The 12,948-nt window shown below is 32.8% G+C and overlaps 2 protein-coding genes and 2 long non-coding RNA genes across 7 annotated transcripts; 3 read left to right on the top strand and 1 right to left on the bottom strand.

Moving 5' to 3' along the window:
• Positions 1-284: 284 nt before the first annotated feature.
• LOC147503872 (uncharacterized) lies at positions 285-700 on the top strand. Its single transcript, XR_015220282.1, has 2 exons — positions 285-317; positions 504-700. It is a non-coding gene; the product is annotated as an uncharacterized LOC147503872 (long non-coding RNA).
• Positions 701-1,300: 600 nt separating this feature from the next.
• Positions 1,301-1,762, top strand: LOC147503871 (uncharacterized). The gene has a single exon (XM_086604990.1). The coding sequence runs from the start codon at positions 1,301-1,303 to the stop codon at positions 1,760-1,762; it is 462 nt and encodes a 153-aa protein (XP_086461116.1).
• A 192-nt stretch (positions 1,763-1,954) lies between these two features.
• On the top strand, positions 1,955-3,106 carry LOC147503870 (uncharacterized). Its single transcript, XM_086604989.1, has 2 exons — positions 1,955-2,075; positions 2,445-3,106. The coding sequence occupies exons 1-2, from the start codon at positions 1,955-1,957 to the stop codon at positions 3,104-3,106; spliced, it is 783 nt and encodes a 260-aa protein (XP_086461115.1).
• A 1,830-nt stretch (positions 3,107-4,936) lies between these two features.
• Positions 4,937-9,568, bottom strand: LOC147503869 (uncharacterized). 4 transcript variants are annotated; one of them, XR_015192852.1, is made up of 3 exons: positions 8,832-9,484; positions 6,721-6,803; positions 4,937-6,583 (listed from the first exon to the last, which is right to left on the bottom strand). It is a non-coding gene; the product is annotated as an uncharacterized LOC147503869 (long non-coding RNA). The 4 variants fall into 4 exon arrangements; XR_015192853.1 differs by lacking the exon at positions 6,721-6,803 and having other exon boundaries at positions 4,937-5,197; positions 5,467-6,583; positions 8,832-9,483; XR_015192851.1 differs by having other exon boundaries at positions 4,937-6,803; positions 8,832-9,568.
• Between the last annotated feature and the right edge of the window lie 3,380 nt (positions 9,569-12,948).

The raw sequence follows: 12,948 nt of genomic DNA, 5'->3' as shown, positions 1-12,948 counted from the left end.
ACTTTTGCTTTATTCTAGTTATCCATTAGATTAATCATGAATATTGTCTCCACCATCACTTTTCTGCATGACTCGATTTTATTTAGAAGACAATTTAGAGTTTATTAGTTTCATGTGTATCTATATTTATTGACATATTTGAATGAATTGCATTTATTTGCACACAGAAAATCGTTGTTAGCGATGGAACTTCTCTTCTCTGTTATCTTTGAATCTTATCCGTTCGATGCTCAAAACTGGAATTTTTCTTGAGAAAAGCCTACATACAAGTCAATCTAAGTTACGTCTCACAAGTAGTGCTCAAGTTATGTTTGAAGGTAAAAAGTGGTATGTTCTAAATATACAATGAGTCGTTGATATAGGAATCTATTTGCTTTTGTGTCCTTCTCTCTTGATTTGTTTATAAAGTGGCTTGAGAACTAGGGTGTTTTTGATTGTATGAATTTAATTAGTATGATTGTTTTTCTAAGTTCATTATTTGTTTTGTGATTTTTTGGAATTAGATGGGCTTTGTGGAGCGGCACTAGGATTTATATTGAGTGAAGTCATTGTCACTAATGCTTGTTATTGCATTTTGAAGATTTGGAATTGCTTGGAAAATCGTATAGAAATTTGTAACTCTTAGTAAATCTGAATTTGTAACCCTCAAAACTCTTTTGAAGTTATATATATGATTCAATGAATATTATATGTTTTTTCAGGCGTTTGCTTGTGTTTATTTTACTTGTCAAATGGTATGAAAAAGCATTGGTATTTTTCTTTGTTTCTATATGAAACCAGGAGGTGCAGGTTTAGGGCAAGAAAAAAATAAAAATAATTTTTTTTACAATATCAACACATTAGTAACGGTTTTAAACCGTTGCAAAGCAAAAAATAAATATTTTAATCGTTACAAATCAAACTATGCAACGCTTTTTAACTGTTAGTAATAGTCACTCTGCAACGGTTAATAACCGTTGGAAAATTTCTTTTGCAACGCTTTTTAACCGTTAGTAATAGTCACTCTGCAACGGTTAATAACCGTTGGAAAATTTCTTTTGCAACGCTTTTTTACCGTTAGTAATTGGCACTCTGCAACGGTTAATAACCGTTGCAAAATTTCATTTGCAACGCTTTTTAACCGTTGCAAATATTTCCAACACTTTACCGACGCCCTATTTGCAACGCTTAAAAAGCGTTGCGAAAATTATTCGCAACGGTTTTTTGCCGTTGCAAATAGCCTGTTTTGGTGTAGTGTAAGCAGACAGAGGTTGCAAGGAAAGAGCTTAAATATATTCAGAAAGAATAGCAGAGTAACCCAATGGATGTTCTCCTATGCCACAGAGAAAAGAAAGCTAGGAATACCCTTTGTCAGCTTATTATTATGGAAGGTGAGGACCTCAAACATAGAACCAGATGTGATTGGATGAAGTATGGGGACAAATGCAATGAATTCTTCCATAAGATGATCAAAGAGAGAAAGAGCAGAAATCTTTTTTGGGCTTTGAATGACTCTGCTGGTGTTAGAAGGGAAGGTCAAGAAGAAGTCTCAGAAGCTTTTGTTAATTACTACAAAGACCTATTGGGGCAACCTTCTTTAGCTTACTGTGACCCTATTTTTCTTGAGAGTCTTCACTTCCCGAGGGTTCTTACTGCATCTGAAGCTGATTATATGGTTCAAGACTTTAATGAGGCAAAGATTCAACAAGCATTGTTCCATATGGAAGATAGTAGTGCTCCAGGCCCTGATGGTTACAATGCCTTCTTCTTCAAAAAGAATTGACAATGGGTTAAAGATGAGTTTGTACAAGTTATTCTTTCGGTTTTCTCTCTGAATTAAGTGCATCGAGGAGTTAATTCTACTCACCTGTGTCTCATCCCCAAATGTGCAACCCCATCAAAGGTCGAAGAGTTCAGGCCCATTACATGCTACAATGTTATCTATAAGTATGTTTCCAAACTACTCACTAATAGAATGAAACCCTTCATGCCTGAACTTATTTCTATGCAACAATCAGCATTCATTCCAGGCAGATCCATACCGGATAATCTCCTTCTTGCACATGAACTGGTGAGGGGCTATTCTAGAACTCATGGTATTAAAAGATGTTCCATCAAAATAGATATCACCAAAGCTTTTGATATGGTTAGCTGGCAATCTATTGAGATGGTAATGGCAAGGTTCAGATTCCCGGATAAGTTCATTAAGTGGACCAAAATGTGCTATACTACACCTTTCTTCTCCATTTTAGTCAATGGCACGCCTCAAGGTTATTTTGCTAGTCAAAGATGGCTTTGACAAGGTGACCCTATTTCTCCCTATCTTTTTGTCTTAGTCATGGAGATACTAGGAGGCATGTTGAATTGAAATGTGTCAACAAAGGACTTTTCTTATCATTCCAAATGCAATAAGCTGAATATTACTCACCTAAGCTTTGCTGATGACATTTTGTTGTTCTGTAAAGGTGATGCTATGACTATTCAAACTGTTAGGAACACTCTAATGGAGTTCTCTGTCTATACGGGTCTAAAGTTGAATAGTCAGAAAACTACTTTGCTTGGTGGAAGTATGAGTCGACATGAAGCACAAGACCTAGCTGATATCATGGAAGTTAAGCTTATGCAGCCTCTTGTTACTTACTTAGGCCTCCCGCTTTCAGCTACAAGGATGGGTATCAAAGAATGCTTACCTTTGATAGAAATGATCACCATAAGGATATCAAATTGGAAGAACAAGTCCCTCACTTATGCTGGCCATCTTCAGTTAATTCAATCTATCTTATCCTCTTTCCATGTTTATTGGGCTAGAACCTTTATTCTACCCAAAAGAACTTTGAATGACATAGCAAAGATCTGCAATAGATTCCTTTGGTCTGGACCAGATATGATTCCAAAAATGCATCATGCAAGTCACTCCACTTTAAGACTTGGCAAGGATCAAGGTGGTTTGGGCATTGTTGACCCCAAGACATGGAACAAGGCTGCCTACTATGACCTTGTATTCAAGATTGCAAGCTATGAAGACTCTCTATGTGTTAAGTGGTCAATTGAGCATCATGTACGAAATCAACATTTTTGGACCATGAAAGCCCCTACCGACGTTCATGGGTTTGGAGGAATGTCTTAAAGCATCGAAATGTCGCACAAAGATTTGTAAGGCATCAGATAGCTAAGGGAGAGCAAACATATATATGGCATGATCCTTGGTGCCATGACACTCCACTACTCCAATAGCCTGAAGCAGTACAACTTTTATAAATCCCAGTTGATGCCCTGGTAAGTGATCTCATCCTTGATAGGAAATGGAAGTCATGGAACCACTCTATTTCTTCTTTGCCTGAAAGTGAGCTCAAAAGAAAGATTATGGATGCAAAGTTGAACCCTCTTCTACCGCAAGACCAAGTCATTTGGACTCAAACTGTCTCGGGAAGAGTCACTGCAAAATCAGCTTACATGGCATTCAAACAGATACGCAACAAGGACAAATGGTACAAGCTTATCTGGGGTAAGTTTGTTTTACCTAAGCATTCCTTTACAAGCTGGGAATTATTTGCAAATTGTCTTTCCACTCAAGATAGATTAGTGAAAAAGGTGTTACATCATTCAAGTTGCTGCTTATGAAACTCTCCAAGGGAGTTTTCGAAACATCTTTTCTTTGATTGTCCTTACACAAAAAAAATCTGGTCTAATGTGAAGGGATGGATGGGTCTGCGTATTTGTGTTCGACCTTCTACTCCATAATGGTACAACATAATGAGATTATGCAGTTGGAAGCTGAAATTATGAAAGCCACAGTTTGCGCAACTGTTTATGCCATATGGACAGAAAGAAACTCGAGGAGGTTCCAACAAAAACTACACTCTGAGGACCATGTACCATGTATGCAGTAAGCTCATGAAGGAGATGAAAACGTACCTGCAAACAGTGCTAAGAGAAGTACCCGAGACTGTGGCAGCTAAAGTACTTATCGAAAGGAATGATATTCAAGTTTCTTTCACTTGCAAAGTCCCAAACTGGTGTACTTGGCTCAAACCTCAACCAGGTGAGTTCATAGTAAATACTGATGGTTCTGTAACAGAAGACACTAATGGTTTCCGAGGTGTAACAAAAGACACTAATGGCGATTGAAGCTGGGATGAAAGGTGCATTAAGCATTGGCGCTAAAAGATATACGATTGGGTCGGATTCTATGTGTGCTGTTGGTGTATCAATGGCAAAGTGGAGCCCCCTTGGTACTGCCTCAACACTATTGCTTCCATAAACTCCTTAAAACAACAATTTGAATTTGTTGCATTCAAATATGTTTATAGGAAAACCAATCAAGTAGCTGATTACTTGTCTAGATTGTGTAACTCTCTAGAAGATTCTATAATGTACTTCTTGCCTCCAGTTGATGCAACCCTCGCTAAAATTATAAAGGAGGATGCACAAGGAAAAATGTATTTGAGAGCTTAATTTTCTTAATACAAGTTGAGGTCTGCCTAACCTCTAGTTGCTTCAAAAAACAAAAAAAAAATATTTAATAGCATTTTCGCAAACGCTATCTATGACCATCCTATGCTTTTCAAGATAGCGTTTGTGTCAAAAACGTTATTAAAATGATAGTGTTTGAGTCTGAAAACGCTATGAAAATGATAGCATTTGTTAAAACTGCAGTAGATTTCATAGCGTTTCTGCCACAAAACGATCACATTTATTTCATGCTATTAAACTTCTATATTTCATACTATTAAACTTCAATAGCATTAAGAAAATGCCATTGTTTTTGTTAATACAAAATCAGAACATTCAAATGTATATGAAATTTATTAAATACTGAATGAAAAAAAAATTAGATCCAGATTGATTCGAACCATCAACCTCTCAATTATTTAAGCATTCATCCATTTTGAGCTTATGGATCCATTGTGTCACACAATCTCATTAACAAATTAAGGAAGTGGGGGAATGCATAAAATAAATGTACAAGCGGCAAAAATCCTATATATGTGAACTTTAAGGTACCACTAAGTCAATATCTGCCATGTTACTCGTCTTTAAACATACCCATTTCAAAACAATTAAGTATAAAATTTTTAAGAAAAAGAATACTTGAGTTCCTATTTAACTAAACAAAATTCAAAAGGTATAGCCACCATGAAAGTTTATTCTTCATTAGGGAACCCTTTTGCAAATACAGCACAAGTCGGACAAGATCAGGCCAACCATATACTTTTCCCTGGAAATAAAACAAACATATATAACAAACTAAGACTCTTGATAAATATATTTTGCTCAAAAAATAATTTCCGAAGTGAAGATAGAGTTATAAAATTAGAAGTTCAACTACTGAACATCAACCCTTTTAGTCATAGTATAATGTAAAGTGAAACCAAGAGCTGATAGGAGAGCTCAGTTAGGAAGTGTTCTTGACCATCCATTACCATCAACAATCATTTTCAAACAAACTAACCAGTTGAGGTCAATAATATATATGAAAAAATATACCCGAGTCTTTTGGAACATCATCATAAATTCTGTAGAACACCAAACCACGTAAGCTTATCCTTTCTCTGCCCCTTTCACAAATTCCGCAGAAAACCAGTACTAAAAGCGATATAAAATAGTAAATTTCTCCCAAAAATATAACATACATAAATTTCGATACAATATTTTTGCTAAAAAAACAACCACCAATCCAGTCTAACTCCATATTCGTACAATGATTTAATCTTGTACAAATTCGTACCGGTCTAATTACAGATTCGTATAAAAGACTTGTTGAGTATATTGTACATTAATGATTTTCAAATAAAACAAATCACTAGTGATTAATCATGCATTTAGTTAACAAACCGAATAATTGAAAAAATTCAAAGTATTAGGAAAGGAAAAAATAGCACAATAACACTACAAAAAAAAAATGAAAATTGACTACTCTGATTATTTTAATATGGTTGAAATTGCTAGTAGTAGAGATTTATCCAATTCTTAAGTAGGTACTAACCTCTCTTCCATTAACATGAAACCAAATGTTCACACTTACATGAAAAGTTCAAATGGGATGTCTTTCTTCAAATATCACTACTGTAACACAAACAAACTTCCATTATTAAGAGTAACATTCAAGTGGGAGTGCATCCAAACACTTAATCTGAAATGCTAGCTCGCTAGACAATATGTTCCACAACACCATTCAAAAACATGTATATTCAGCAACCCAAGCATTACCTTTCTACTTACTATGATCAAATTCCAAAAGGGGTTAGAGGCACACACAAATCCAAAAAAAATGGTGAGAAGAAATGATCCCCCTGTTGCTTGACAAGATTAAACTATTATATAGATAAACTCATCAACATAATAAAAGTTATAACAAATGCATACATGATGCTTAGAGAGGTGTTATTACCTAAGGACCTAGGCAATGGACAACTCCACTACGTATCTGAAATCATATTAAGCTAACAAAATCTGAATAAGATCAATATACAATGAAATAAACATAAGCAAAAAAAGTGTTACTTACGCAATTTTATGAGGGTCTCCGCGCTACTCTATGCTAGCACATAATTCCCAACTCCCCTTTACCAGATTGCAAGCTTAACTTCCATGTAGCAATAACCTACGAATAATTCAAAAGAGAACCAACTAATACTAATAAATTTTTCATAAATAAAATCTAAGGATTACTTTTGGAATGACAAAGAATAACCTTAACTTTCTTGGTAATATATTGTAAAACAGGTTGTAGCAACTTACAAGTGGAGTGTCTTGAACAATTAATCTATCACATCCTAACAACTTCACATCAAAAAGTAAACAGGGAACGCATTGAAACCTTACTAAAGAATCAAACAAGAAAGATATAATGTGTAAGTGAAAGTTTTTTTCCTTATACAGGGAAAGCTACCCATCCAAATTACAAGAATTTTTTTGAGATTCAAAGAGTTCAAATCACTGACATGCGATGGGTACTAAACATTTGAACAGAGAACAACCATGTACTTTGTGCTCGTACATAGATCCTTTGTACACGAGTTTCGCTACTAGAAAATAACCTATAAGCATCTAAATTTCAACATAAAAAAAAAATCCATAATTTCTGATCGGATTTCTCTTCACCTAATTTTCAGAAAACGGGATCTGGAATTTAAAAGTCAAAATGGAAGATTAGGCGTACTTCAATTTGAAGGAAGATCATAAACATATAATAGATGAACGAATAAAGAGAAAGAGATGAATATTTGAAGATTTTTGACACACAATTTTAACAAATCTGAAATAGACAGAGAAACTTACTTTTATTTTTGCAGCTTCGATGAATCTTGCAAACAATCGAACTGAATCGATTCAATGGTTCTCCATTCTCATATTTTGTTTCTAGGGTTTTTTTTATCAGGGACTAACTCTCAAGGACAAAAATGCCGAAAAAGTAACTCTCAAGGACCGGGTAGATGAAAGGTCAAGTATACCCTTGACGCAAAATAAAAAACGGACCGGGTAGATGAAATGTCAAGTATACCCCTGACGCGAAATAATTAACGGCTCGGCCCAGACGAAACGACCTGGTATATTTAGTATGAACATTGAATGTTCACAGTCATTGGGTATGAATATTGATTGGGTATGAACATTCAATGTTCATAGTCTTTTTGGTATGAACATTCGATGTTCATAGTCCTTGGATATGAACATTCAATGTTCATAGTCCTTTGGGTATGAATATTCAATGTTCACAGTCCTTGGGTATGAATATTGATTGGGTATGAACATTCAATGTTCATAGTCTTTTAGGTATGAACATTCGATGTTCATAGTCCTTGGATATGAACATTCAATGTTCATAGTCCTTGGGTATGAACATTGATTGAGTTCAATCAATGTTCATAGTTCTTTAGGTATGAACATTCAATGTTCACTATGAACATTCAATGTTCATACATCAATATATTGTATAAGGTACATTAACCTATTTGGATATGAACAATCATTGTTCATACACCAGCAGAAAGTATGAACACTCATTGTTCATAGTAAAATGACAGAAAGGGTAAAATTAGAAAATATTTATTTTAAATCCGGACTATTTGTCCTTGAGGGTTATTTTCACGAAAGGGTATAACTGGCATTTAAAAAAAACGGCCAGGCCAACTTATTTTGTCCTTGAGGGTTACTAAATTTGAAATCGTGGGTCCGTGAGTTACTAATTGCTAGAATTTGTCCTTGTGAGTTACTCACCAAAAACTGTGTCCTCTAGACTTCATTTTCTCCAAAATTGGGTGTTAGGCCCAATTTCTTGTTTTTTTATTTTTGGTCTTACCTTTTTAAGTAAATACGTCTTATCTTCAGCTGATTCCCACGCATGTGAGAATTTTAGGTGCCCGCTTTACACACGTGTGAAATTAAGAAAGCGTTTATTATGATTTGGGACAGCGTTGCACTCTCTAAAGGAAATTGAATAGAAAAACGTACTAGTAAAGGATAGCACTAATTTTAGCAAACGCAATACCTATTTTTAGGATAGCGCTTTTTTTTACAAGTGCAATTAAACAAGTGCTATCTATGTACTTTTTTGTAGTAGTGAATTTAAGCCTCTGATAATACCAGACTCACCAGCTAAGCATTTTATCAAATGTCTATGGCCCACAAAACAGAATCCCCATGTGTTGCATTAATTTTAAACAACTACATAAAATCAACCACTTTAGAGAGATATAAAAATCATTTTACATATGCACTATGGAACAACCCACTTTAGTTTCAATAAAAATACAAAATTTTCGATCAAAACGTCCAAATTAAGGATAACTAGATTTGGATTTAAAAACTGGAAAGCTTAATTCACGGGAAGTGAAGAGAGACGATGATACCTGACCGTCAATTGCAAGGTGCTCATGAATTGAAATGAATCGGTGTCGATGTTGCAAGTGCGTTCGAAGTAGAGAAGTTCATCAATCCTTGCTGCTCCATCGTTCAAATTTCGTATCACATAATCGAACCTTCAATGACAGATTTCCTTAAATCAAAAACTAAGAAAAAGATTACTTAAAAATAAATATAATAAAAGAATACAGAGAGAAGAAAATATGGGGAGAATATGGAGATATAGGAGTTATTTTGTCTCTACGAAATTAATTGCTCTGAAGTAATTGCAAGATTACTACTTCCCTTCTCCATTTGCAATAACTCTAGTTGTCAATTGAAAAAATTCAAAAGAAAGATATTTTCTTTTTGTTAAAAATAAAGACAAAATTGTAACAGTTAAAGATGTGGTTTGTTAAGAAGGAGAAGATGAGTACAAATAGGAGTTTTTGTTTTGAGATGAGAGGAAGGAATTTTTTATGGAGCGGTGATTGGAGGTGGTGGAAAGAGGGTAAATCGTGGTGGTGAGGTGATTGGAGGTGGCGGTGGTTTTGGTTAGGATGAGAGAAAATATCAGACGTGGTGGTGAAGAGAGTTTTCTTAAAAAATTTAAAGGGCCAAAAAAAGAAGGGCCTACTTAAAAAGAGTGAATTTGTGGACAGGCTTCTTCTCCGCAACACAAACAGGCAGGGCTTATTAACAGCAGGGTTGGTCCAAACCATTTTGGGGAACATAAACAGCATTTTCGGGCAGAATAAACAGTTTTTTCGGCACCAATTAGTACGTGTTGTCTTGTGGACAGCAAATCTACTATCTATATACTAAAACAGAGACGTTTAAAGGAGGATTTTCTCTTTCCTATGTGGCACTCTAATATGAGAGTTAGATTTTTCTCTATCCTATGTGGCACTATAATATGAAATATAGTATTTTTAATAAAATTTCACAATCCTACCTACATTGAACCTCTTTGGAGAGTTTGAGTGTATTTCTAATTCTTATATTTTGAGTTCTTTGGAGAGTTTGAGTGTATTTCTAATTCTTATATTTGGAGAGTTTGAGTGTATTGTCAATTCTTATATATTTAATAAAATAAAAAAAAAAATTGCTAAAAAATATGTGATTTGTAGAATGTAATTTCATATTACGAATCAAACACTTTTATTGTTCTAATTTTTATATATTTGATCAAATAAAAAAATTGCTAAAAAATAAGTGATTTGTAGAAACTAATTCCATATTACAAATCATACAATTTTAGTGTCTATGAGACTATGATAAAACACCGACTTATTTCGAATATATCTTTAACACGTAACAATTATACTAAAAATAACATCACAAAATATATAATAAAAAAAAAAAAAAAAATAACAACGACAAAGCAATAATGACAAATATTTTAAAATATGTATAATATTGTATGAAACTAACGAAAAAAAAAAAACAATTAATGGGGAACCAAAAACTGGATGCAAATGTATCGAACTAACCTCAAATAATATTTAACGGAAAATCGGAAACTGGATGCAAATACAAGCATTAAACTAATCTTAAAAATTAATTAATAGAAAATCGGAATATGGATACAACTACATTAAACTAACCTCAAAGAATAATTAACAAAAAATCAAAACTTGGATGCAAATACATCAAACTAACATTAAAAAATAATTGTCATAAAATCGGAAACTGGATGCAAATACATTGAGCTAACCCTCAAAGATTAAATTAACAAGAAATCGGAAATTGAATACAACTGCATTGAACTAACCTCAAAGAAAAATTAATTAGAAATTAGAAACATAATGCAAATGCGTGGAACTAATCTTAAAAAATAATTAACGGGAAATCGGAAACTATATGCAAATGCAACTTTATCAAATAATAAACGAGAAATCAGAAACTGGATGCAAATACATTAAATTAATCTCACAGAATAATTAACGGGAAATCAAAAACTGGATGCAAATGCATCGAATCGACCTTAAAGAACAATTAATGTGAAATTGGAAATTGGATGCAAATGTATTAAACTAACCAAAAAATAATTAACGATAAATCAAACTGGATGCAACGGCATTGAATTGATCTCAAAAATAAATAACGAGAATTGGAAATTGGATGCAACCGCATTAAACTAACCTCAAAATATAAATAACGGAAAATCGTAAACCGGATGCAAATGCATTGAACTAACCTCAAAACATAGTTGGGTTATATGTTGTGGGAATGTCTCGATAAATATAGTTTTGTATTTAAAATGGTGTTTATCTTATCTCTTTTCAGATTCAAGTAGCTTCAATATATATGAACTTCGTTTTATTAGGCAATCTCACAAAACATTAATCAAACTTCTATTATTAAACAACAAAATGAAGTTGAAGGATTTTATCAAATGCAAGTTTTTTTTTAATGGAGAGTGAGTTTTTTCACGTTATAAGAAATTTAGTTTAGTGATAAATATAATATTAATATACAATAGTTCCAAGATATTTACAAATATTTCAGAGAATAATTAATATAACAACACCCGTTCGTAGATAATCTTTGAAGATCGATTCCATATAGTGAGTCATGCATAATTTAAAGAATAATTAATTGGAAATCGAAAACTGAATAATCTTCAATGATCCCACATAGTAAATTAAGCATAATTTACTTTTTATGTCATGTTTGCAATGACACTACAGATGGATCAGTAGAACTTGGTATTACACACCACATTAGATAATTATAAGGAAATCGAAAACTGGATTCAAATACATAACTGAGCTCAAAGAGTAATTAACAGGAAATTAGAAACTTTATACAAATTGCATTAAACTAACGACAGAGAATAATTAATGGGAAATTAGAAATAATCTCAAAGACTAATTAACGAAACATTGAAAAATAGATGAAACCGCACTGAACTAACCTTAATGAATAATTAACGGGAAATTATAAATTTGATGTAACTGCATTGAACTAACCTCAAAAAATAATTAATGGGAAATCGGAAACTTGATGCAAATGCATTGAACTAATCTAAAAAAATAATTAACATAAAATCGGAAATCGGATGCAACTGCATTGAACTAACCTCAAAGAATAATTAACGGAAAACCAAAAACTGGATGCAATTGCATTAAACTAAAATCAGAGATTAACTAACATAAAATAAAAAATTGGATGCAAATGCATTGAAATAACCTCAAAAAATAGTTAACTAGAAATCGGAAGTCGGATGTAACTGCATCGCACTGACCTCAAAGCATAAATGTCAACTTTTTTAGCCTTCTCACATGAATAATTACGAGTAATTAGGAACCCAAAACGAAAGTGAATTTATAAAAACAGACCCTTACATATATGTAAAATGTATAGAAATTGTAAACTATCGAACTAACCTAGAAAAACAATTAATAGGAAATCAGAAACTGGATACAGATGTATTAAACTAACCTCAAAGAGTAATTAACGGGAGATTGGAACATGGATGCAAATACAATGAACTAATCTCAAAGACTAATTAACGAAACATCAAAAATTGGATGCAACTGTACTGAATTAACCTTAATGAATAACTAATTGGAAATCATAAAGTGAATACAATTGCACTGAACTAACCTCAAATAATAATTAATGAAAATTGAAAACTTGATGCAACCTGCATTGAACTAGCCTTAAAAAAGAATAATTAATGAAAAATTAGAAACTGGATGCAACGCACTACATTAAACTAATCTCAAAGAATATATAATTAATGAAAAATCAAAAACTTGATGCAAATGCATTGAACTAATAACCCTAAAACATATTTGTATTATATGTAGAGAGAATAAATGTCTCGACAAATATAGTTTTGCATTTTAAATAGTATTTATTATAATTTTTTTATTGTGATTGGGAATGTCTTGCTATTCAAAGAAGCTTCAATATTATTTTGGCCACATTGGACATTCTCACAAAACTTTAATCAAACTTATATTATTAAACCTAACAATAAAAAGAAGTCGATGAGTTTTATCAAAGTTTGGTGCTTCCTTTTTATAGAGAATGGTGCAAGAAATTTAAATGAGTAATTAATATAATTTTTATTTTTTTATAGTTATGCATAGTTGCTAATATTTTTTAGAATAA

Source organism: Coptis chinensis, chromosome 4 (genome assembly GCF_015680905.1).
Source record: "Coptis chinensis isolate HL-2020 chromosome 4, ASM1568090v1, whole genome shotgun sequence".
Classification (NCBI taxonomy): Eukaryota; Viridiplantae; Streptophyta; class Magnoliopsida; order Ranunculales; family Ranunculaceae; genus Coptis; species Coptis chinensis.
This window is presented reverse-complemented; position numbering and strand designations above follow the sequence as displayed.

Excerpts from the sequence above, each read along its gene's own strand:
- LOC147503870 (XM_086604989.1), top strand. The coding sequence starts at position 1,955 with ATGAAACCCTTCATGCCTGAACTTATTTCTATGCAACAATCAGCATTC. Across the intron at positions 2,076-2,444 it reads GGGCTATTCTAGAACTCATG|GTGATGCTATGACTATTCAA; the intron begins GTATTAAAAGAT and ends TGTTCTGTAAAG.
- LOC147503871 (XM_086604990.1), top strand. The coding sequence starts at position 1,301 with ATGGATGTTCTCCTATGCCACAGAGAAAAGAAAGCTAGGAATACCCTT.